General features: G+C 41.6%; 1 protein-coding gene across 7 annotated transcripts in view; it reads left to right on the top strand.

Moving 5' to 3' along the window:
• Positions 1 to 26,039, top strand: part of MTUS1 (microtubule associated scaffold protein 1) — a 193,253-nt gene that overhangs the window by 156,730 nt on the left and 10,484 nt on the right. For all 7 annotated transcript variants that reach the window (XR_012882945.1, XR_012882939.1, XM_075860138.1 and 4 more), the window contains one exon: positions 24,643 to 24,857. Coding sequence is in view for 5 of the 7 variants with exons in the window: in XM_075860138.1 (XP_075716253.1) it covers positions 24,643 to 24,857 (215 nt within the window). In the remaining 2 variants the exon portion in view is untranslated. The remainder of the gene's footprint in view (positions 1 to 24,642; positions 24,858 to 26,039) is intronic.

Raw genomic sequence — 26,039 nt, 5'->3', positions numbered from 1 at the left:
TCCAATGCTTCTGTACTTAGCTTTTTCTACCCTACTTTCATGTTATGCCTGTTATTCTAGCTGGCTACAAGCCTCTCCCCTCATCTTGTAAACTCTAATGGACAGGTCCCCTATCTTCTATGGTCTCATTGGGATTTTTAATTGTAATCGTTCGCGTCTGTTATCTTAGTCGTCCTTTATTTTGACCGATATGAAAGTGCAGCGTACAGGACTTTTTTTTTTTTTTTTTTTTTTAATTTTCTCTGTTAAAAATAGTTCGACATCAGTTTTTTTTTAATCATTGGTGTCCATGTAAAACTGATACAAACGGATTGTAAGGTTGCGTTCACATCAGCATCAACTTTTCATGCATGCGTTCAGTCAGACCTTTCCGTCGAAGGATTTCATGAACGGAAAGGCAACAGGAAACCATAGCTTCCGTTGGCATTACCATTGATTTCAATGGTAATGCTTCCGTTGCAAATGGTTTGTTTGTCTCTGTTCCGTAAGGTTCCTGTTTTTTTAGTGGAACCATTAGCGTAGTCGACTACGCTATTGTTTCCGCTCAATGGAACAGAGACAAACGGAAACCATTTGCAACGGAAGCATTACCATTGAAATCAATGGTAATGCAAACGCAAGCTATGGTTTCAGTTTGCCTTTTTCGTCATGGGCTCCTCCGACAGATTTATACAACATAAGTGTGAATTTAGCCTTAGAAGCCAGTGGGCATCTGTTAGTGTAAACAGAAGTCTAGATGTAGTGGAAGTCAAGGGCAGGAAGGCTGGTATTTGTCTACAGTTCAAGCCTGCAGTAAAGATTTCTAGGCTGACCGCTATCTTTCCTGACTACATAATAAGCATACTTGTTTGGGTTGGGTGTATAGACATGTCATTTCTCTGGCAAGAGTGGGATAAGCGGCTCCAGACACCACTTGGGGTAGGTTCACACATTCAATAAAAAACAGCTGAAAACTACAGATCGGTTTTCAGAGAATACAGCCTCGGATTTTCAGGCGTTTTTGAAGCTGAAAACGTTTTTTGAGACTTTTTTTGGAGCTGTTTTTCTATTGACACTATGAAAAATGGCTCAAGAAGTGACATGCTAATATTTACGCTGCGTTTTTTTTAAGGGGCGTCTTTATAAAATTGGTGTAAAAAACGCCCTGTATGAACATACCATTGATTTTCCTATTTATTCCAATGGGCAGATGTTTTTGTAGGCGTTCAGCTACCGGTTTTTCACGCTTGAAAACTCTGCCTGTGAACATACCCTAATATTGAGGGATACAATAGTATTGGAGATATTAAAAACTTGTCTGATCCCTGGTTTCCCTAATGACAGAAGTTAAAGGACTTGTATCAGGGCCAACTTTTGTAAAAGAACAGTAGGTAGTGATATAAGAGCCAAATATTACAGTAGCAATATTACATTTATGAAAATTTATTTACCATCAGTTTTTTTTGCTTCCATTCATCTCCGTTGTTGTTGGGTTACCTATAACCTGCCACCATGTGATCACAATATTGAGTGTTTATTTTGGCACCTGGGTCCTGCTATCTTCCGCTGTGATCCCCTATGCTGTAGTACTCCAGATTTCTGTTTTATAGAATACATTGAGACGGCTCGGGGCATAAGGAGCTGTCCTGCTCATATAAACAGTTAAATGGAAAAAAGTAGTATCCAACGATCCGCTGACAGTGTAAGGACCTTTATTAGAGAAGTATTTAATGAAATACTGGTCATAGTGAAGTAAGGATTCAAGGGCGCTTACGCATTTCAAACGCCAGCTGTGTTCTTAAGCTGGATTCACACGAGTGTGTTCGGTACGTGGTATACGGACCGTATGCCTGCAGTATTTCCCGGACTGAACACACTGCAGGAAGCCGGGCTCCTATCGTCCGTTACCTATGACGCTAGGAGTCCCTGTCCCGTACTGTAATCCTGTTTTCAGTACAGGACCGTTTTCCCATAGTGAAGCAGCGACTCCTAGCGTCATATAGAACTATGATGCTAGGAGCCCGGCTCCCTGCAGTGCGTTTGGTCCGGGAAATACTGCCGGCATACAGTCCGTAAATCACGGACCAAACACGCTCGTGTGAATCTGGCCTAAGTCTTATAAACTCAGCAGGTTTCAGAGTTCACAGAGGCAGGACAGCTCCTGACTAATACGCATGGCTGGAGATGTCCCAGTGTATTCCATATGAAGTAGCCGGGCTGGTAGTGCTGCAGGATGGGGATAATGAGATTCAACTGTGGATGCCCGGCCACTACAACAAGCGCTGCTCGTGGTATCTGGGCATAGGGGCATATCCTATAATTTATTGTAATGGATGAAATGTATATTTAGCGTTTTATAAATCCAGTTAAATATGTTAGTGATGCGACCAACCTTTTTAAGGGATGGTCTTGCAGGCGTCATAGACTTAAGATTGAGAATCACAAAACTACGGCCGTCTTCACATGGCTACAACCTCATTGACACTAAGTATTTGTCACAGGTCTTGATTTTTACGATTTCTGCATTACATCACTAAACGCCTGCAAGGTATCAATTCTGGCCCATTGAAGACCATGAGAACTTGGTAAAATGATTGCGGAGGAGAAACTATAAATGGTTAAATTTCTGATGGTTTGCTCCTCCAAACTTTTAATGATTCAGTACAGAACGTGTCTCCTAGATTTTATGGTCTTCTGAACGTTGAGGCTTACCCGCCAATGTCCAATTTAAAAACGTGTTTATTTTCTCTCTAAGTGACTTTTTGCAGGGACTTGAGGGGTTAAATAGTGAACTGAAATGGAAATTCTTATCTATTTACTTTGTATCACAGTTGTATTGAGTGGCCTTTGAAGAAAGCAAGCTGCTTAACACCTCTTATCATGCTAGTGTTATTTCTGTCTGGAGCCACTAGCCTTGTTATGACCTTGTATCTTGTTTTATCTCTTTTGTACCCTTTTTAAAGAAGAGATAATGTAAGCCGGTTATACATGGCAAGGTGTCTCAATGCCGCCTACTGTTTTTCCGACATATCTGGTTTCTCTCAACTTGTTGGAATATCTTTGCATTGGGCTAAATAAAATATTGCACAGGCCTGATTCCATGGTAGAACATGATACTGTATCGCCATCAAGATTCCGGTTTCTAAATGTTGTGCTGTGAATGGTTAACAATGAGATCACAAAGATAAATGAACATGTGTTTTCAGTGCACATGTATTCACCAGGTGTGTTCTAAGCGGATATAAACCATTACAAATACTTTCCATCCTTAATCTACAATTTAGAAGGTGTCTGGGATCCTTCTCTGTGTCTGGTCTATTAAAAGGGTTGATTGAAATGTGAAGAGGCGGTTTCACTGTAGCCTATAGCTCTGTAGTAGAATTTATAAGGCGTCTCATCGCAGAGTTGTGTGATGTAGAGATGCTGGTGAGTTTATGAATGTGGAAACTTTGTAGAACATGTTGAACATCAAAAACTCTTCTTAAGATCCTTGTGGTTCTTAGGCCGTTTTCCCTTCTAGTTATATAAACTGTAAAGGCCTCATGCCTTATAGCAATTATCGGGCACCCGTCGGCTTCCATGATGCCCTACTTTACCTCTGGACTCCTCCAGCAGCTATAGCGCTTTGTGCTGCTCTATGTGCCAAAGGCCCTAGTGCGGCGCTGGAGGAGACTCTGAGCTGCTGTACAAGCTCAATGTAGATTTTTTTTATTGTTGTTTTCCGAACTACATTGTCACTATTTCGACATGCAGTGAGATTACTACTAGAGCCTCCTCGGTTGGACATATGACCTTCCAATTTCCCTGGTCTATGCATATAAAGTTGACCTATCACATAATGATATTTGATATGGATACAACTAGAAAAGTTGATTTGTGCTTAATAAAATTCTAAATTTCATCTGATACAACCTCCATAAGTTAAAATACTTTTTTTCTAGATTTTCCTTGGTCATTGCGATTGCTTCAGTCTTAAATTTTATTTCGCTACCAGTTTCTAGAAAATTCACGTGCGGCAATATGCACAAGTGGGAACAATTTTCCATATGCTATCTCGCAGTTTGTGTCCCAATATAATGGGCATTTTTGAATGCTGGTTGGATCTGGGGCATGCTTGTGTCCCATCATTTTGTCTGTTTCTGGTTGTGGTTTTGTAAATAAAGTAATTGGGCGTTCTAGATGGAATTAAGTTTAACATAATTAGATTAGATACAACTGATCAACATGAGTGCTAAATGGCAAATGTAGCCTGTGGCAATGCATGTTACTCAGTGTTTTTTGTATTCCAAGCCCCTGCTGAGAGAGGATAATTACATTTATGTTGTCCTGTTTTTTAAGCCTTTTTAACGCTGTTTGTTGATTTGGTTTTCTTTTAGTTCTTTATTTTGTCACCTGAAATCTAACAAGATTCAAATTGATGTCGATTTTACATATTTGTTATTGCGTGTTTTTCAGAACTTCAGCAAAAACTTTGTTCCGTGCACTCTCAACCATTGCATTCAAAACCCTAGGACCAAAAAAAAAAACAATAGGAGGCCAGCAAATGTTCTAGTGGTGGTGTGGTGCTCATGGGTGTTTGGGGAAGAGGTGGAGAATAAATTAACCCTAGAATGCCCATCCTTAGCCCCTTGTCTGCACCCCCGGGGCCATATTGTTATATTTATTTTTGTTAATCTCTGTTAGTAATGCCAACTTTTTTCCTACATGGGGGAATAATGGCAGTCTCTGATTTAAAAAATTGGGGCATGGTCAAATACGGACTATATTTTTCAATGATCAATACAGATATTAAAGGGGTTGTTCACTACTGAACAACTACTGACTTATCCACCGAAGAGTTGGGTCAGACACCCAGACCCCTCTCCGGCTACCTCCGGGCACCGGATGTTATGGCCCATTATGCGATGTAAGGAGCCGGAAGCAGTTGGCTCTGTACATAGCATAGCGGTTGTACTGCAGCTCGGCCACTATTCAGTGGCCGGAGCCAACCGCTTCCGGCATGTACATCCGGTGTTTGGAGGCAGCCGGAGCTGCTTAACGGTGCAGGGTACGGGTGTCGGACCACCACAGATCATGTACTGATGACCTATCTGGTGGATAGGTCATCAGTTGTCCAGTAGTGGGCAACCGTTTTTAAGGCTTAAAGAGGCTCTGTCACCAGATTTTGCAACCCCTATCTGCTATTGCAGCAGATCGGCGCTGCAATGTAGATTACAGTAACGTTTTTATTTTTAAAAAACGAGCATTTTTGGCCAAGTTATGACCATTTTTGTATTTATGTAAATGAGGCTTGCTAAAGTCCATCTGGGCGTGTATTGTGTGTGTTACATCGGGGCGTGTTTACTTCTTTTACTAGCTGGGCGTTCTGACGAGAAGTATCATCCACTTCTCTTCACAACGCCCAGCTTCTGGCAGTGCACAGACACACAGCGTGTTCTCGAGAGATCACGCTGTGACGTCACTCACTTCCTGCCCCAGGTCCTGCATCGTGTCGGACGAGCGAGGACACATCGGCACCAGAGGCTACAGTTGATTCTGCAGCAGCATCGGCGTTTGCAGGTAAGTCGATGTAGCTACTTACCTGCAAACGCTGATGCTGCTGCAGAATCAACTGTAGCCTCTGGTGCCGATGTGGCCGACACGATGCAGGACCTGGGGCAGGAAGTGAGTGACGTCACAGCGCGATCTCTCGAGAACACGCTGTGTGTCTGCACTGCCAGAAGCTGGGTGTTAACGAACAGAAGTGGATGATGCTGATTCGTCAGCATCATACACTCCCATTCCTAACACCCAGCTAGTAAAAGAAGTAAAAACGCCCAGATGTACACACATAATACACGCCCACTTGTACATAACTTTAAAAACGCCCAGTTGTACTTTTACTGTAAACACGCCCAGTTGTACTTTTACAAGCCTCATTTGCATAAATACAAAAATGGTCATAACTTGGCCAAAAATGCTCGTTTAAAAAAAAATAAAAACGTTACTGTAATCTACATTGCAGCGCCGATCTGCTGCAATAGCAGATAGGGGTTGCAAAATCTTGTGACCGAGCCTCTTTAATGCACACGTTGCGGAATTTGGTTCAGAATATCAGCATCCAACTGTAGGTATACACATGTAGTTCTGCAGGTAAATTCTGCACCTAATAGTCAGTTTTTTATATAGTTTTTAAGTGCGGTTTTAACATTTTGATGCAGAAATAAGTGTGTTTTTATGCTGCAGATTTTGGTGCATTTTTTCCTTTTTAAGCTACTTTTTTCCTTAAGATACAATTCCCAAGTGGAAACGAAAAAAAAAAAGTTAACGTGCTGCACGTTTTAAAATACGCACCGCAGGTAATTTTACATGCAGAAAAAAAATAATGTGTAGATGAGATTTCTTGAGGGCTCCTTTACTTTGCTGGTACTGTATTACGCTGCGGTTTTGCTGCACGAAAATACGCTCGGCAAATCTGCACATAATACGCATCGTGTGTATTTGGCCTAAGTCTTCTGCACGTAAATTGACCTGCGGTGCGTATTTTAAAATCCGCAGCATGTAAATGTATCTTGCGTCTCCGCTTGTGAAGTGCACCAAAATCTGCAGGATAAAAACGCACCTATTGCCGCATCAAAATGTAAGAGCCGCACCTAAAAATGCACTATTAGGCTACATGCGCACGTTGCTGCGGAAAATACACCTCAAAACTGCAGGAAATTCGCAGGTAAAAACTGCACCTTATTATGCTTTTTTCGGTGCGGTTTTTACATGTTGATGCCTAAATCTAATTCACAAAATCATGTTGATGCCTAAATTGGTGCGTTTTCATGCTGCGGGTTTTGGTGCGTTTTTCCATACAACTAGACAAATACAATTCACAAGCGGAAACGCAAGATAAATTTGACATGCTGCGGATTTTAAAGTGCACCCCGAAAAAACGCAGCGTGTACGTTCAGCCTTAGGACCGCACCGCAGGTAATATGCATCGTGTGCATTGAGCCTTAGGTTCAGAATTTACCTGCGGAACTACCAGCCTCTACCTTTTGGTTTTGATGCAGATTTTCTTCACCAAATTACGCAACATGTGCATATTCCTTAGGCTGTGTTTACATGTTGTGGTCAATTTGCATAATCTTGCAGTGATTTTGACAAAATTGTGATAAAATAGCGTGGTCTTGTTGTGATTTTTGCAAAGTCGCGAAAAGAAAAAAACAAATTTTGACCAGGGCGTGTGAACACAGCCTTACAAGGGGGGTGTTGCAGTTTTTGTCCTATGATCTATTCTGGTTTCTGTTAATCCAGTTTTTCGATTCAATTGAACTATTTTTAAAATTATTATTTTAAACAGATCCCAGATTATAAAGGCCCTTTTACACTGGGAGATTATCGGTCAGACAAGCGTTCATAGAACGCTCGTTCCTAATAATTGCCTTGTGTAAACAGGGCAGCGATCAGCAGATGAACGAGCAAACTCTTGACCATTTGCTGATCGTATCTTTTAAAAAAAGTTAAATGTTGTCGGCAGCAGATCTCCCTGTGTAAACAGGGAGATGTGCTGTCCACATGATGATGTATGGGGACGAGCGATCGTAGTAACGATCGCTCGTCCCCATACATAGCTCCGTGTGACAGGAGCAAACGAGCGCCGGTCAGCGAAGTCTCGCTGAATGGCGCTCGCTGCATCGGCCGATTATCGACCGGTGTAAAAGGCACTTGACTTGTGACATATAAAACTAATCAAATGCCATATTTTTAGCTGTATATACATTATAGAATATATAAATGAGATGCATAATAGTCAAATTGTAATAATTTCATATACATATTCATGTGACAGAAGAATCAATCATCTGTTACTCATTTCATTTCTCTGACTAACCAGAATGCTTCATTATTTTAGTTTTAAATCCTGTTTACTTCTGTACAACCATACAAATGACCCAAGGTTATAATGACCACAACATCTTGACCTAAACTCAAACTCCTGGACACAATTCAAGACGTTGCCATTGTCTTAATGTATTACATGCAGATTGAACCATTTATGTAGAACTTTGTATCGGACCTTTATTTTGCAGAACATAAATATTCCTCATGATGGTACATATTGCATGAAAATCTTTCCTTATGAGTCTTGAAGCTCTTATATCATTTGAGAACTTGTATAATAGTGGTCTAGTCCACTAATCCATTTTATTGTTGGTTGAGTAAGTGCACAATTGCAATGGTTACTGGTTTCTAGCTTGTGGTGAAGATTCTGAGTAAGATGCTGGTGTTGGGAAAACTCAACAAGTTTGGGAAAATAGGATGTCTGACAGCCATTTATTTTAAGTTATGGAATGGGAAATGTCTAATACTGGTTGTAATATCCACGAGGGCACACAGATGTTGGACTCGTGCACAAGGCAGATCTGGGTGGTCGGAGCCTGTACGGTGGCACACCCTATAGTTTCATGTTTGGGTTAAGTCACACATGGCAGTTTTGTTGCAGACATTTCTGTGACTGTCCCATTCGTTTGAAAATGCTGGAAATCCATGAACAGGCTTCAAATTCAACCCCATTCAGATGTATGGAATGGATCTTTCAATCGCAGAAATTTCTCCATGTGCCTCTGTATGGCACCGTATTCTCCGTAATACTGATTATATGGCATCTAACAGAACATCCCTTGACTTTTTTTTTTTGTCTGTATGAAGATTACGAATCTCTACAGCACAGATTAGTATGGCTGTTTCCATGATCACATCCGTGAGTTCAACCCAGACTTAAATTTGAAGAGCATGTGCATTTGTTAACTGGAGGGTTGGTTGGATGGTTGATGACCAGTGGATATTAAAGTCCGTTTTTGTAGCATTATGTTAATTAGTACTTGTGTTTGAGAAATGTAAGCTAAAGATTGCAATCTATTAGATGAGATTTTGGTGATACATCTTAGTTGCTGGCATGGCAGGAGTCCAAACCTTCCAATCCTTTCTTAATTTTTCTAAGATGACGTATTATATTTATATATGTGTGCCTATATACACCATTCAGCCATAAGATTAAAACCCCCTGCCTAATATTAAGTTCCCCTTAGTGTGACCAGAACAGCTGTGACCTGTTTAGGCAAGGACTCTACAAGACTTCTGAAGTATCTGGTTCTGTGGTATCTAGCACCAAGAAGTTAGCAGCAGATCCTTTCAATCCTATAAGTTTCAAAGTGGGTCCTCCATGGATCCGACTTGTTTATCCATCACATCCCACAGATACTCTATCGGATTGAGATCTGGGGAATTTGGAGGCCAAGACAACACCTTGAACTCTGTCATGTTCCTCAAACTATTCCTGAACAATATTTTACAAGATATTAGAGTGTGTCTGTGAGTTTTTAACAATTCATCCAGAAGAGCATTTGTGAGGTCAGACACTGATGTTGGATGAGAGGGCCTGGCTCGCATTATCCGTTCTAGTTCATCCCAAAGGTGTTTGATGGGGTTAAGGTCAGAGCTCTGTGCGTGTCAATCAAGTTCTTCCACTCCAAACTCACCCACCCAACCATGACTTTATGGACCTTGCTTTGTGCACTGGGACACAGTAATGCTTTAACAGAAAAGGGCCTTCCCCCAAACTTTGACCACAAAGTTGGAAGCTACAGTTGTCCAAAATGTCTTGGTATGCTGAAGAATTAGTATTTTCCTTCACTGGAACTAAGAGGCCTAGGCCAACCGCTGAATAACAACCCCATGGCATTAACCCTCCTCCACCAAACTTTACAGCTGGTACAACTCAGTCCGGCAGGTAACATTCTCCTGGCATTTGCCAAACCCAGACTTGTCCATCAGACTGCCAGATAAAGAAGCGTGATTCCTCACTTCACAGTACACGTTTCCACTGATCCACTCTGAGTCCAGTGGCGGCGTGGTTTACTCCATCAAACGGTTGGCATTGTGCTTGGTGATGTAAGGCTTGAATGCAGTTGCTTGACCATGGAAACCCATGCCATGAAGCTCCCTGGCACCGTTTTGGCTCTGATGCCAGAGGAGGTTTGGATCTCTGCAGGTATTGAATCAGCAGAGCGTTGGATACTTTGTTTGCTCTATGCTTCTCAGCACTCGGCAATGTAAGGGTATGTGCACACACACTAATTACGTCCGTAATTTACGGACGTATTTCGGCCGCAAGTCCCGGACCGAACACAGTGCAGGGAGCCGGGCTCCTAGCATCATAGTTATGTACGATGCTAGGAGTCCCTGCCTCGCTGCAAGACAACTGTCTCGTACTGAAAACATGATTACAGTACGGGACAGTTGTCCTGCAGCGAGGCAGGGACTCCTAGCATCGTACATAAGTATGATGCTAGGAGCCCGGCTCCCTGCACTGTGTTCGGTCCGGGACTTGCGGCCGAAATACGTCCGTCAATTACGGACGTAATTAGTGTGTGTGCACATACCCTAAGAGACCGCATAAAGTTGCTGTGGTTCCTAAATGCCTCCACTTTGCAATAAAAAATACCCTGATTGTGTGAAAGACTTGAACGGCAGACTGCATGGTTAGGTGCTGTATGTTATACACCTGTGGCAATGGGACTGAATGAAACCCCTGAATTCAATGACTAATTGCTCCAATACTTTTACACCGGCCGACACTCGGCTGGTGCAACAAGCGCCGATCAAGGAGACATCGTTGATCAGAGCTCGCTTGCTCCTGTCACACGGAGCTATGGATGGGGACGAGTGGTCGTTACTCCGATCGGTCATCCCCATACATTATCATGTCGTTTACACAGGGAGATGTGAAGCCGACAACGATAATCTTTTTTTACTTTTTAAAACTATACGACCAGCATATAATCGAGCGTTTGCTCGTTCATCTGCTGATCGTTCCCTGTTTACTTAGGGCAATTATCGGCAACGAGCGTTAGATTACCGCTCGTCTGCCCGATAATCATCTTGTGTAAAACCCGCTTTACTCTGATCTTTTGCCAGCCAACTATATTAATGTTCTATAAATAGAGCGATCCTTGGAGTGATGGCATTTTGAGAGGATCAGCTATACAACAGTGCAAGGATTGTTCCATGATGCCAGCTTCTGCCAACTTTACAGCTGTAATCTACTTTCTCATATTCCCAAAGCAAGTGCTAAATTTATAGGTGTCAGGATTACTCTTCTTCATATTGAAGTTTTCTTTCGAAGTGCAGTATAAATACATCTGTGGTTCTTTTGATTTGCAATTCTAGTGTCTAAAATAAGACTGGATATTACTCCATATTGCTGCAGTTATGTAGAACCGTGATTGTTGTTGTTCATGTATTTTCTTGTAAAAGTTTAAATGTAATATACCAATTGAGCTGTAACTAATTTTAAAATGATTAATGTCTTGCTCTAAATGTTTCTTGACATATCATTATTTGATGTGCTCTTCCTAGCACTTGTAATATAAAGTGCTTGCGGTACTTTGTATGTGTCTAAGATAATTTTTCTATTGCATTCCAGCTTTCAGGATATCTATAAGTTTGTAAATAGATTATCTCCAAGTGTTTACTGTTTTTACTGACTCCAAACTGGTGAATATATATATATATTTTTTATTTTTTCCTAAAATAAGTGAACTAATTTGCCATTTCATATTGATGGAGCCATAATTTGAGCTATTCTCTTATTAATGGATGTAATCAGGTATTCTTAGTTGTTAAAACCATATTGCAAGTTAATGAATATCCTGGCTATGTATAAGCCCTTTCATATAAGTCCTAGAAATCTAAAGGTAGCCATACACCTTTTTAATGACTGGCTGAACGCTTGTTTGGCCGACTGCTATTCCTCCCAACCTCTCCATACACCTACAAGCTCGGTATGTCCAAGCATGCATGTGTTCTCAATGGGGAGAGGGGAAAAGGCTGCTGTCTGACTCAGGTGGCGGCTTATCTCCCTTGAGAACAAAGGATTAAACATGTTAAAATTCAACATGCCTGATCCATTTTTCCCTGACATCTAACGTATGATCATCGGCCGTACATCTAATACACATCAGATGGTTGATCATTCCCGCCGAAATCGGTGGATTCGGCTGATGTTGGGTCTGTGTATGGCCTCCTTTAGGCCTAAAGGTGGTTTTACATGCGGCGATTATCGGGCAGACAAGCGTTCGTTTCCGATAATAGCAAACAGGGTAGCGATCAGCAGATGTACGAGCAAACGCTCGATTATCTGCTGATCGGATCGTTTAAAAAAAGTTAAATATTATAGTTGTCGGCATATTATCGTTGTTGCGTCTCCCTGTGTAAAGAGGTTGACGCGCTGCCAACATGATCATGTATGGGGACGAGCGATCGGAGTAACGACTGCTCATCCCCATCCGTATCTCCGTGTGAAAGGAGCAAATGAGAGCTGATCGGCGCTCGCTGCACCGGCTGAGTGTCGGCCAGTGTAAAAGGCCCTTGACCTACGTAGTCCATTTGTAGTAATGCTGTCCTTTTGCCTTGCCTGTAACAAATCTTTCATTCTACAAATTCAATTCTAGTCTCTAGGGTGTTTAAAACACGCTAGAGACTGAGATTCTTCCACCAACCATGTTTATGGTACTTGCCTCAGAGACCCTTGACCTCTGTCAGAGGATCAGGCATGTAGGATTTTATCCTGCCCATTCTTTTGTTACTCAGACACTTAATGTGTTTGCCAGCCACTTCTACTTGGTGCCTATTAAAATAAACATGTCCTGACGACCGGTCCCTTTTTATAAATTGGTGCACCCAGTGAGCCCCCACCATTTTAAACCTGGCAGTCACCCAGCTGTCCTGGAAACGGCTGAAAAGGATTTCTAAAAGAAGAGTACAGCTCTAGTGCATTTTCTATTACCGTGCTGGCAGTCTCGTCTCTGGATGGGATGATGGCTTCAGACCCTTGACTGGCAGTGACTGCAATGTGTTACTCTCTGCCTGCAGCTTGCTGTATGTCTTGCCATCACTTCCCCACACCGGCTGGGGTGATGGGCACTGTCAGACTTGTCAGACCGCACCTATAAGTTGAGACAGATACTACACAGAGAGGCTTCATCTATATCAACAGACCGATATTAGAGACTAAGGACACATGCACACTTCTGTTGGCCTTCGTACGTCTGTTATTGACTGATCCGTGAAACACGCACCCCACACGAATGGCTTCCGTGTGCAGTCCGTTATTTGACGGACCAAATCAATGAAAAAGCCAAGACTGTTTCGTCAAAAACAGTCAGAAGTTGGACCTGTACTAATTTTGACGGAACGGCCACACGGTTCCGTTAAAACAATGTAAGTGTGCATCGCCCCATGGAAATGAATGTCGGGGTGCTAGCCGTTAAAAAAAAACAAACAACTGATAACGCCCTGAAGAAAAAAAACTGAAGCGGACTTGAGGCCTAATAGAGACTGCACCTAGAATACGTGCAGTCTCTCTCTATTTTAATATGGTTCCTGTGCCAGTCTTTCTATTTATTAGTTTCTCTTTGTGCAGTCTGTCTTTCTATATAGGTGCACTGCAGACTGCAGTCTCTCTGGACAGTAAGTCACTTCTCTCTACCCCTCCCCCTTCACTTGCCAGCGTTCATTGGTATGAGGCTCCTTTCCAGCAGCGGCGGCCCGACTCGCTCTTGTATGTTAGTCCAAGTCCGCAACTAGTACAGCGCTGTGAGGCTTTTTCTGGCACCAAGAAGAGGGGGAGCTGGGGCTGTAATCTCCATGAAGCTGCGGGCAAAGGCAGAACACTTGATTCCTGCGCTGCGTCGCTGCCTGCTTTAATAAAGATGTGACATGAGTAATAAGATCGCATTAGCTGCACCAAATGTTTAGGTCACCTAATGTGCGGCAGAGGGCCCGGTGTAGCTTCAACATTTGCCCTGTAGTTAAAGCGGCCCTGCATGATGGCATCGTACAGAATAGATGATGGCTAAATGAGCATTTGTCTGACCATTGTTAAACGTCTAGGCCCGATTTAAGTCTTTCACTCCTTTTCACTCCTACAGTCCAACTACCCAGTTTACTTATTGTGTAGGAACTCTGGTGTTCGTGTGTACACTTGAGGTAGTAAAACTCTTGGGCCCCGATGAGAAATCTGTAACATGGCCCCCAACTATTCCATGTTAATAGTACGGGTCTTGTATGGGGCAGAGGGACCTTTTGCAACTTCACCCTCTACACCCCCCAATAGTTACGCCGCTGGAAGGTGGCCAATAAATATAGCTGTACAGAGGTTATCTACATCATTTTTATATTTTGATATAGAACTACTTCTAACGCATAGGGGAATTTATTCCGTCTTAGGACTTTGGTGTACGTATGCTTTACACTTTTGAAGCCATAGATGTGGGATTTGTGTCAGGCTGCTGCATGGGTTGTACTCAGAAGTTTAGCTCTTTGCTTACTGTCCCAGTTTTTAGCTGGAAATGTCTACAGATCATGAGTTTCATTGGCTTGAAATGCTTCTGGATGTATTTTGTGAAGGAAAATTCAGTAGTTTCAGCTTCTCGAGGGGTCTGCGCTGAAGAATGTCTTTGCCTATTTATTAGTGTTCTGTACACTTGACTCTCGGCGTGGATTCAGACTATCCCTCGCTTCTGTATGGGTTGGGCATGGTGTTTGTTTGTTTTTTTGTTTTTTTTTTCTGCTGATTTTATATTATAATGGTAGGGTGGTCTTTTATAAGCTTTAATAATATAAAACGGAGTACAGAGTGCTTACATGTATGTGGAGCTGACAGACAAGGTCCTAATTTCGGCTACAACCAAAGACTGTGTGGGCAAGTGAACTGCGCTGTCCTGACCTCCTCCATCCAGTCTCCTCTTTCTCCCTGTTATTTGCTTGGATTTCCATATAGAAGATGCCGGAAGTAAAAGTATTTTATAAATCCTGTCTGAGCTGTGTGCTGGGTTATAATAAATGATTGTCCATTATCTTATTTATCTGTGTTTGAAGAAGCGGTGACTAAATTTCATGTACCGTACATTGTGCATTAAAACTGTAGACTGTTTTTTGCATCATAGAACCGTAAGGCCTCCTGCATACGTAGAGTGAATGCTGCGTAATTTACGTGCGTAAACCCTGTAGCTGTTGATGAATTGACGTGCTTTCCGCAGATTTTGTTACCAGTGTGTAGACCAGATTTATTTAAATCTCATCCATTTTGCTGCTACTGTAATACGCTGCAGAATTTCCACACGAAGATTCTGCAGTATTTGCACAATAGATGTTTAGGCCATGTTCTTACGGTTTATGTTTGCGGCAGAAAAATACAAGGCTGATTTTGTAGCGAAATCTTAAAGTGTTTTCGTGGATTTTGCAATGAAAAATCAGCTTTATAAAATGTTTCAAGAAGTGACATGTCAGTACTTTTTTATTAAGCCTTTTTTTAATTCTGCAGCGTAAAAATAAACTACGGAGTGTATTTCCCATTAAGATCTATGGGAAGCTGTTTTCCAGGCGTATTTCAGAGCGTAATAACACTAGCGTTATACGCTCTGAAATAAGCAGTGTGAATATTCCCTTACAGGCAGACACTCGAAACCCCATCCAAACCTAGCTGTAGAGGGTTTAGAAATTTTTTTGGAAATGTCTTTTTACAATAAAGGTTCTCCTTTTTAGAAATTCTTTGAATCGAAGTTTACCAAACTAGAACGGAGTCTATTAGATCTTTAATATCTTCTGGTCGACCTCTAGCAGAACAGTTGAAATCGCTCGGTTTTATACATAGGTGCTGGCATATAGGTACACGGACCAACCGATGTCAAAATAGACAGCTGTATATTAACTCTTGATGTATATGTTCCCTGTGTATGCAGGAAACCTCGTGAACGACAAAATGGGGGTTTGGAGAATTTTTACCACTTATGGCATATATTCCGCGGCATAAGCAGGCTAGCACTGGGAAGCACAAGAAACCAGTCTAAACAAAGGTTTTGATCACCTATAAATAATAATGTAATATGTATAGTATCATATACTGTATGAAGAGAATGACTATTCCTCGAGCCGCTCCATACACTGAATAGTGGAAAATTCCCTATACCATACACTTAGCCACATAAGCTCCAAGTTGTACAAAAGCTAGAATATGGGACCCATAGAAGTGTATGGGGCTGTACTCTACCTCCAGTACAGAATATAATTGTAAGTGTATGTAATCTGGCAATATTCTAGTGATAAAAACATTATTCTTTATTTGTGGCCACATAGCAAAAATGTAAAGACATCCCAGGAAATTACGCTTATCGAACTGGCTGGTTCTTAGTCATAACTTAACGGTATCTTTATATAATGTCATGTTTTTATCATTGGATGAGTGCCGGATCACAAATGTTTCTTAAGTCTTTTCACTACTGAAGACCAAAGCAACTTTCTTGTTGAGCTCCGTCTATTTGGGATTACTCCACGAAGATCTACCCGAGGAGCCGTGGGCTGATAACTTTTTTCCTTTTTTGTGTGATGTGGATTTATGCAGAACCGAAAAAAACCAAAACAAAATTCTCATGCTCCTTATAATGCCGTAATGTGGAGGTCTACTGTAATATGGGGCTATAGAGAGACACCATACTGTGGCACACCGTAGTGTTGAGCTCGGTGTGCTTCTGTACAGGCTTCAGGTAAAATGGCCACAGATTACCCTAATCTGACCATACAATTGAGCTAAATCAACCAAATTGGTATTTTTTCAGTGGGATGGGCCAACAATCTAGTTTATGGTGGCCTCCCGACACTCCCTTGAGGGGAAATATTCTGCTGCAAGAGGTTGCCAGACTTTAAGGGGTTGATGCCCCAGAAGGGTATGCCATCAATCCACATACTTTTGAACAGCAAACTAAATTCCAAATTTCAGTTTCTCATACACGGACTCCTATGTGACGTACATTTCACCACCATGAGGGCATTTAACAAGTTCAAATGTATTCTCTACTGTGCTCCTACACGTGACTGGTTTTTCTTAGGATCTATTTTAGGTTCTAAAAGGCTTTGCCGTTTTATATAACCTTACATAATCACTGTCAGCAATAGACCATATTTACAGATTTTCAGTAAAACCATAAATAATGTGAACTGTGTGGTTTATATCTGGAGAATCCGCATATAGCACTCATAAAATGTTGTTTTTTTTTCAGAAAATATCAGAATTGCTTGCTTAGCAATTCCCTAATATAGTGGTGTTTTGGTATTACCGGAGTGTTCTGATCGTAACCTGTAGAATTGTTGTGGTAATTAGAAATTTGTGGAATAAAAATGTAAGACTGTGGACTGGTATAATCCTAATGACGCATGATAATGCTAGCCTATTGTAGCAAACCGTGTACAGTGAAACGTTAAGACGACCACTCAAAATTGCATTGAAAATTCTCGAAGATGACCACTATGCACAGGATATGATGCAACTGGAAATCTGTCACAGGAAATCTGGTCTAGATAAAGCCGTGGTCTTTTGCAGAGGTTACACTATATTAATTCCTTCAGCGGAGATGGACTCTCTCTTCATTGTCCCAGGTCGAGACAAATGCTGTCAACTTGCCCGATGCGGTCACTGGCAGATGGTGATTCGCTTCTTTTCCGCAGTCCGCATTTACCACTATTCCAACATTCATTCATACACATTAGATGTATGTCAGCCAAATTTTGGAGGGATCGGCTGACCATCTATTGTGTATGGCGGTGTTTCGACTCTCTCCCGGCGGAAGATGGGGAGAGAATAGTTGAACATTTTGAATTTCAACATCCCCAATCCTTTTTGTTTGATTACAACATATGCACACTCAGCTGATTCAACAGCTATCGAAAATTTAAGGCCAGTCTTTCTTAGTAGATCCCTCTAAGGCTTCATTAACATGTGTGCTAGGGCTCTGTTCCGACTAAACTTTCTGTTGGAACCGAACCCTGACAGACACAAACGGAAACCATATGATTTCAATGGTGACGGATCTGGTGCCAGTGGTTTCCATTTGTCTCCGTTGTGCAAGGGTAGCGTAGTCTTAGTCTTTCTATTGAAATAAGCATGCAGTCTCGGGTGCATAATCATGTACTCTGTGTTTTACGAAGCAGTTGTGAAATGCAGCGAGTGTATTAACTGTCGGCAGATTTTGTTACAGAAATTTCTGCAACTTCAAATTACAATCATTCCTCTGAACAGGGTTTATTCAAGAAAATGGATTTCTACAAGTTCCATTTAGTCGCAGAAAATTCTCTAACAAAATTTGTTGCGTGTGACTGCACCCTTAGTCGTCTTTACAGGAACTGAGGGCAGCACATGGTATAAACAGGATTGCAGCAGGTTATTGTGTATGAACCCAGGATATCGTCTATACGTTTATTCTTTTCCATCCAGCACACCAACATATGAATTTGTAGTTTTTACCTTTATAAGCTTTTATGTAGCTTGTACTCTGTATCCTCACATGGCTGCTAGTAATGGATAATTCCCTAATGTCGGCTAATATAAATGCAGTCTTAACAAGATAAATCGGCCAGACCTCTCCGTGACAAAATCCAGCCGGTAAAGTTTAGTGAGATCAGCCCTGACTAATGCGTTTAATGACATTAATACATGGTCTGCGAATGAGTGGGCAGTAAAGTAGTAGTTATTGATGTACGGGGCCCCAGCCAAAGGCTTAAAATGTCTTCTAATAAAGCTAGCCGAAAATGCAACCATGTTTATGCCACGCATATTTGGTAAATAGGTTCTACTATTTCGTAGCATGGTGCTAACAACCGTGTGTTCTACACTTAAGACATTGGAGACAAAACTTTGGGACTTCTCCCCATGTGTTTCTTTTCACCCTGACTGCTTTCCCTATTGAAGTCTTCTATAGACAAAGCTGCTGACATGAATCCGCAATAGGGGTCACAGGATCCTCATTCTCTCGATAAGGGAGGATGCCGGAGGTGGGACCATGTTTATTACATGAAGTTTTCCTAAAATACGTTTTTTTGTGTTCGGGTAGATGCCTACGAGGCAGATTTTGATGCAGGAATTTTCTGCGACTGAAAACCCATTCCATTTATCTGAATGGGGTTGTTTCTGCAGCGGATGCATGGATTTCTATACGTTTCAGATGAACAGATTTTTAGTCACGAAAAATTCTGCAACATAATCTACTGCGTCCGACTGCACCCTGAAAGATCTAGTGAATTACAAGCAAGGAGAGTACATTTGGATTTGATCTGGGGGACATTTAATTAAACCTAATACAACAAATACTACTTTAAACAAGCAGTTCTAGTTGAATAAGATTTTTTTTTATTTTTTTTACTGTATTTAAAGAGGCTCTGTCACCAGATTTTGCAACCCCTATCTGCTATTGCAGCAGATAGGCGCTGCAATGTAGATTACAGTAACGTTTTTATTTTTAAAAAACGAGCATTTTTGGCCAAGTTATGACCATTTTCGTATTTATGCAAATGAGGCTTGCAAAAGTACAACTGGGCGTGTTGAAAAGTAAAAGTACAACTGGGCGTGTATTATGTGTGTACATCGGGGCGTGTTTACTACTTTTACTAGCTGGGCGTTGTGTATAGAAGTGTCATCCACTTCTCTTCACAACGCCCAGCTTCTGACAGTGCAGCACTGTGACGTCACTCACAGGTCCTGCATCGTGTCGGCACCAGAGGCTACAGATGATTCTGCAGCAGCATCGGCGTTTGCAGGTAAGTCGATGTAGCTACTTACCTGCAAATGCTGATGCTGCTGCAGAATCAAGTGTAGCCTCTGGTGCCGACACGATGCAGGACCTGTGAGTGACGTCACAGTGCTGCACTGCCAGAAGCTGGGCGTTGTGAAGAGAAGTGGATGATACTTCTATACACAACGCCCAGCTAGTAAAAGTAGTAAACACGCCCCGATGTACGCACCTAATACACGCCCAGTTGTACTTTTACTTTTCAACACGCCCAGTTGTACTTTTGCAAGCCTCATTTGCATAAATACGAAAATGGTCATAACTTGGCCAAAAATGCTCGTTTTTTAAAAATAAAAACGTTACTGTAATCTACATTGCAGCGCCTATCTGCTGCAATAGCAGATAGGGGCTGCAAAATCTGGTGACAGAGCCTCTTTAAGATCAGTCTCCTACTTTTGCTAAAACACTAAGGCCTCATGCACACGACCGTGTTTTTGCGTCCGCAATTCAACCGCAAATCCACGGGTTAATTGCGGACCCATTCATTTCTATGTGGCCTTACCCACTATCCGTGTTTTCACGGCTCTCCGCATGTCCGCACATCCGTGCCGCAGAAACTCCGGACATGTCTTATTATGGGCCGCAAATGCGGTGCGGACATGCCAATAGAAGTCAATGGGCCCGTGGAAATTGCGGATACACCTCCGTGTGTCATCCGCAGTTTTGCGGATTTGCGGAAGTGTTGCTAGGCGACGACCGGGAATGAGTTCTGTCGTCATCATGTTTTACCTAGGCTTTTTTTTTTTCATCCGCATTTTGCGGATTACATACGGATGAACTGCGGAGGACATACGGATGAACTGCGGATGACATTTCACGGAACACGGTCCTGGAATTTGCGGACCAGAAAAACACTACGGTCGTGTGCATGAGGCCTAAATCCTCACACCAGAATTCACAATGCATCGTGTTACCAAGCCGGCATCGGCTGAGTCGTTTTGGCAACAGGGAGATTCCTCGCCCAGAGATTGTTTCTTTGCCAGCCTGCTAGAGAAAAACACTTGCAATAATGACTTGAAAAACATCTTGCAATTATGAATAAAATATGCTCTTCCTGAGACGCGCTTAATGAGAATTGTAATTGAATTTAGCTCTTCATGTGAACCAGCTTGAACTTCTGTAAGACCTGTATGAGACCAGTGCAAGCTGTGAAGATCCCCTTTTTTTTCTTTTTCTTTTTTTTCTTGTATGTCTTTAAAAAATAGTTCCTATTCTTGGTGGTTAAAAAAACTAAAAATAAATGTATCTGTTATTGGAATTATACATCCGAGTTTAAAAGTCATTAGTCTCCTTCATTGACTGTCTACTCAAAAGTAATGAAGGATTCGGAGATCCCAGATTCTGCGCTTTCTTCAAGTACGGTACTATGGATATGGTGCATTATCCCTATATTTGCGGGGCCAGCCAACCTCAACAACGTTGATCAGGTCCGAAGTCCAATAATTAGTTATTGGACAAAAGATTAGTCTATAGAGACGGCGCTGACCGGTTGTGTAAAGTGATTTGTGTCGATCAAATGACCCTCACTTTCATGGACATGCTTGTTACCCAATTGAGGGAACTAGAGACCGATTTGGGTAGGAAATAATGGAGAGTGCACAATCCTAGAAATACCCAAGCAAAAAACGTAAAATGTGTTTTTTTTTATCCACCTGTAATCGTGAAATCCTTCAGTAAACAACCCACTATGTTGTGAAAAGCGGTGGAATTACAAAATGCAGAAAAATATTGTTGGAATGAACATCCATGATTGGGCAGGAAACACGTGTTCAGTTTTGTCGAATATACTCATAGGCGTTATATTTCCATACCATTGCTCAAGAGCCCCAAAAGCCGTCATCCTTTTGGCTTCCTTCACACAGATGTTTTCTAACGTTTTAAACTGCATATAAAAAACCACTTGCATTATTAAAATGTAGCATGCGTTTTTCATTTAGGAAAAAAAAACGCCACACAGAGCATTTGGCAAAAAGGCCACTGACAACAAAGTTGGCATAAACAAAAACGCAGTGTATGTAGTGCTTTTTATATTTTTTTATAGACTTTAATGTAACATCTTGCTGCACAAAAAACGCATCACAAAAATGTGATTAAAAACCGCAGCAAAACGCGGAGTGAAGCCAGTATTCGTGCTTCAGGAGAGCAGCAGTGGTTCATTAATGTAATGTTGACGCCTATAGCAAAATAACCGGATTCATCTTCTGTTCTAGCTCATGGAAGCCGCATCTAGCCAGGTTATCGAAATGAATGGCAGTCCATATAATGCATGAATGGGGCCGGGGTGCTGTTACAGAGGGGCTTTCTGTTCTGACTTCTAGTGGGTCCCGGTCGGAGACTAATGTTCATGGTAACACAAGCGCCACCCAACCGTCCAAACACACATACTAAAAACGTAATTAATAAATAAAGACCAAGAGACAATGCAGATGGAATAAAATGGCCGCGGTATTTATTAAGGGGTTACATAATAAATAGAATAAATAAATATTAAACTTGTAATAAATACCAAATATTTTAATAAATATTAAAAACCAATAAACTAGGCGACTAACCCCCCACTAACAAGATACCGCGACAATAAAAGGGAGGGGGGGCGGGGCGATGATGTTCCTCTTCATCCAACTCGGACGGGCAGCAGACCACTCCAAAACCTGGGAATATATATTCAAAATTCCCGCCTTTTTACCAAAGGGAACCAATGAAAACACCAGATTTTCCTGCCACATAGGAATTTTACAGAATCTGTGCGTGCCAAGACCAAGTGGGTGGGGCACCACTGACCTGAACCTGACCTCATACAGGTAAGTACCAAATAAAAATGGGGGAAAAAGAGGGTTAAACCAAATGACCTTTAATTAATGACCATAAAAGGAACTGAAGGAAAACAGGAGGAAAAAGGGGGGGGGGGGGGGCGCCGTGTTACCATGAGGGGCTACGCTGTAAACAGGCTAATAGCCCCTATTCATACTGTTAACACCAGTGTCATGGTTTCACTTGTGCTATTTTTGCCATCAAACACACTGAGAAGCTTGACCGAAACCCCAATGGAACTGTGTAGTGCAGGTGTGAATAAAGCAGTTTGTTCCTATCCTACAAAGTTGTACATTTTTTTTTTTTTTGTGTATGATTTATATTTCAGAATTCTACAATGTTTAGTTTGGTTAATGCAAGTGTAAAATTAGTCCAGGGTACTCTGATGTGTATAGCTCTATGCACTTTCACCACTAATCCGTTACGTCATGAGTAACCTCTTCACACTCAAATAGCCTTTGCACATTCCATCCAATCTATTTATTCTGACTGTCAGACAAGTTCTTACAAGAGAAATGCCAGATTTCCCCAATCAGGCAAAACCATGCTCCTAAAAATGTCTGATAAAATTTGAGAAGCATGATTAATTTTTCTGGATGTCTTTTGCAGAAGATTGACTGACTGTAAGGGTATGTTCACACGGCAACGCCATTTACGTCTGAAATTACGGAGCTGGTTTCAGGCGAAAACAGCTCCTGAATTTCAGACGTTTTGACAAGTGCACGCGTTTTTCGCGGTGTCTTTTACGGACGTAATTGGAGCTGGTTTTCATTGGAGTCCATGAAAAACTGCTCCAATTACGTCCCAAGAAGTGTCCTGCACTTCTTTGAGGCGGGCGTCTTTTTACGCGCTGTCTTTTGACAGCGGCGCGTAAAAAAAAAGCCTGTATGAATTCAATGGGTCTTACGGTGTTCTGTGCAATGGGCAGATTTTTGGAGCTGTTTTTTCGGCCGTAATTCGAGGCGTAAAATGCATGACTTACATCCGTAAATAGGGCGTGTGAACATACCCTTACTGTTCCTGTGTCAACCTTCCCGATCTTTGCAGTAGGGTTTGTGCTGTACAACTGGTCTTTGGTCTTGTATTTACCTAGCGTGTGCTATGTTGTTGCACTTGTGGTTTATACTTTTTAATAAAGGTTCTGATGCTTGTGTAGCCTCACATTTTTCAGATTCCTTCTGGGATGGGATGAGCACTACTATGAAAACACTTGTGTGGCGTGTATAGTGGTATAGGTTACAGAAAACGAGTTATTATGGAAACAGAATTCCACTCTTCTTCATCACTGCCTAAGGGTTTATCCATAAACTGATAAAGCTGAGCAAACATGATACAACCCATTACAAACAGTTCTATTACCCGTTACTGTAATATTTACATTGAACTAGTAAAATATGATCTTGCCATTGTCACTCACGTTAAATAGTTCTTCCCACAATTCTAAGGGATGGCCGTCACTTAAGCTGACCATACTTTAGGGATTTCTGACAGCCGTTTTCTGAATTACTTGTCGTTTGTGGTTTGTGAAGGTCGTCGTTTTGAACAATTCCATGAATTGAAACGACAAACCACCAATCGGTCTGTGACTTGGTCTGGACTTTTATTGAGGGGATTCAGACTTGTCATATGGCATGGATGTCTTTACAGGACTGCACCCGACGACAAGTGCAAAAAAATCCAAAACTGCTTTTCCGCGGATATCTATCTTAAGTTTGCGTTTGTCATGCTTGTTTGTGTCACAAAAAGGTGTTGACAGTGTACCTAAATCCTTATCTAAATTGGCCATTTCAGCCATCCACAATCTCTAGTCCAAACCTCAGAATGAATAAACGGCAACGTGCAGGGAAAAAGCCAGAAGGAACCCTGGTCACTTCATTCTCGTGATTGGTGGGTACCCCCCCCTCATCAATCGTAATGTTATGGCATATCAGTGCGATTCCATTACATTATTAGATGGGAATAACCCTTTAATTGCTTTTAGCACAATTTTATTAATGTAACATGGAATAAGACTGGCAAATGTTGTGTTAGTGATTCTAATTTAGAAATGGAGAATCCCTTTTACTATATACAACTGTTAATGTCATTATTCCAACCCTTTTAGGTATCCGGTTCACGTTTGAAAGCCCAGAACCAAAATGAAATTAAGCTAAAATAGAAGACGTGAAGTGGTCTCTCCTCTCATATTTTTCATCTATTGCAGTTTCTGCATCCGGCACATGTGACAAGTTGGAGAAAGAGAAGAATGACTTGCTAATCGCTTATGAAGGCATTCTGCAGAAGGTGAAGGATGAACACTTTGCGGAGCTGACTGACCTGGAGGAGAAACTCAAGCAGTTTTACACTGGCGAATGTGAGAAACTTCAGACTATCTTCATTGAGGAAGCCGAGAAATACAAGATTGAACTTCAGGAAAAGGTAAATGTTGCTTTCGCTGTCGAGAGCTATCTTTTTGACTTCATCATTCTGTTGATGTTGTGTTCTATAAAATGTTCTCAAATTACGGTGTATAAATCTCCATTAATTTTATAGCAACACAGCTTAATAGAAAACAACTAATGTGTTTAAGTCGATGGTGGCCAAGTAGTCGTCTATAATCTACTGACAGATCTCTGAGCGAGGATCAGTAAGTTGATCTTGATTTAGACCACCATGCCGTTCTCTTGCTTGAATACACAAGTAAACTCCCTCCTCTTAGGTTTGTGTTTTAGTGTGGCTCATCCTTGTTTAGCTGAATCGGTAAATCACATAGAGACGTGAATTTTGACCAGTGATGTTGCCCGGTGTGGGCATCACATATGATCATACATAGTAGCAGTTTGAGAATAATTGAAGTAATGGATGTAGAGCAAGTTCAATAAATAACACTGGCTGTTATCACTATTTTGGAGAAATATGTCCTTTTATCAGAAGGTTCTGAGACAAATTTGGAGCAGCATCCTTCATAGGTCACATGTGACTGTCCCTGATCCCCTGGTAGACCACCTTATGGGCCTTTTACACTAGCCGATATTCGGTCGGTGCAGCGAGCGCCGATTAATGAGACATCGTTGATCGGTGCTCGTTTGCTCCTGTCACACGGAGCTATGGATGAGGACGAGCGGTCGTTACTACGATCGCTCGTCCCCATACATTATTATCCTGTCGGCAGCGCGTCTCCCTGTTTACACAGGGATATGTGCTAACGATAATATTTTACTTTTTTAAAGCGATACGAACAGCAGATGATAGAGCGTGTGCTCGTTCATCTTTTGATCGTTGCCCTTTTTACACAGGGCAATTATCGGCAACGAGCGTTCTATGAACTCTCGTCTGCACGATAATCTGCCAGTGTAAAACCCCCTTTAACTCAGGCTCCACAAAAAGTAGATGCCAAAACTACAATTGTTTGGTTGACTGTTTTTTCTATTGTCTACCATTTTAAGTTATCGGCAGCACTCTTCCTGTTTTCCTGCATCTGATGTAATGACGTCTTTAGCTTAAATCTTAATGAAAGGCTACACAAGTGTATGAACTGGAATAGTTCGTTTGTGCTTAAGATAAGAAATTTCTATCCTGTATGTGTGGGAGGTCATGTATTTTGACACTTTATTATTATTA

This window comes from Rhinoderma darwinii, chromosome 1 (assembly GCF_050947455.1).
Source record: "Rhinoderma darwinii isolate aRhiDar2 chromosome 1, aRhiDar2.hap1, whole genome shotgun sequence".
Taxonomy (NCBI): domain Eukaryota; kingdom Metazoa; phylum Chordata; class Amphibia; order Anura; family Rhinodermatidae; genus Rhinoderma; species Rhinoderma darwinii.
The sequence above is the reverse complement of the archived record's forward strand: the minus strand, read 5'-3'. Positions and strand labels throughout refer to the sequence as shown.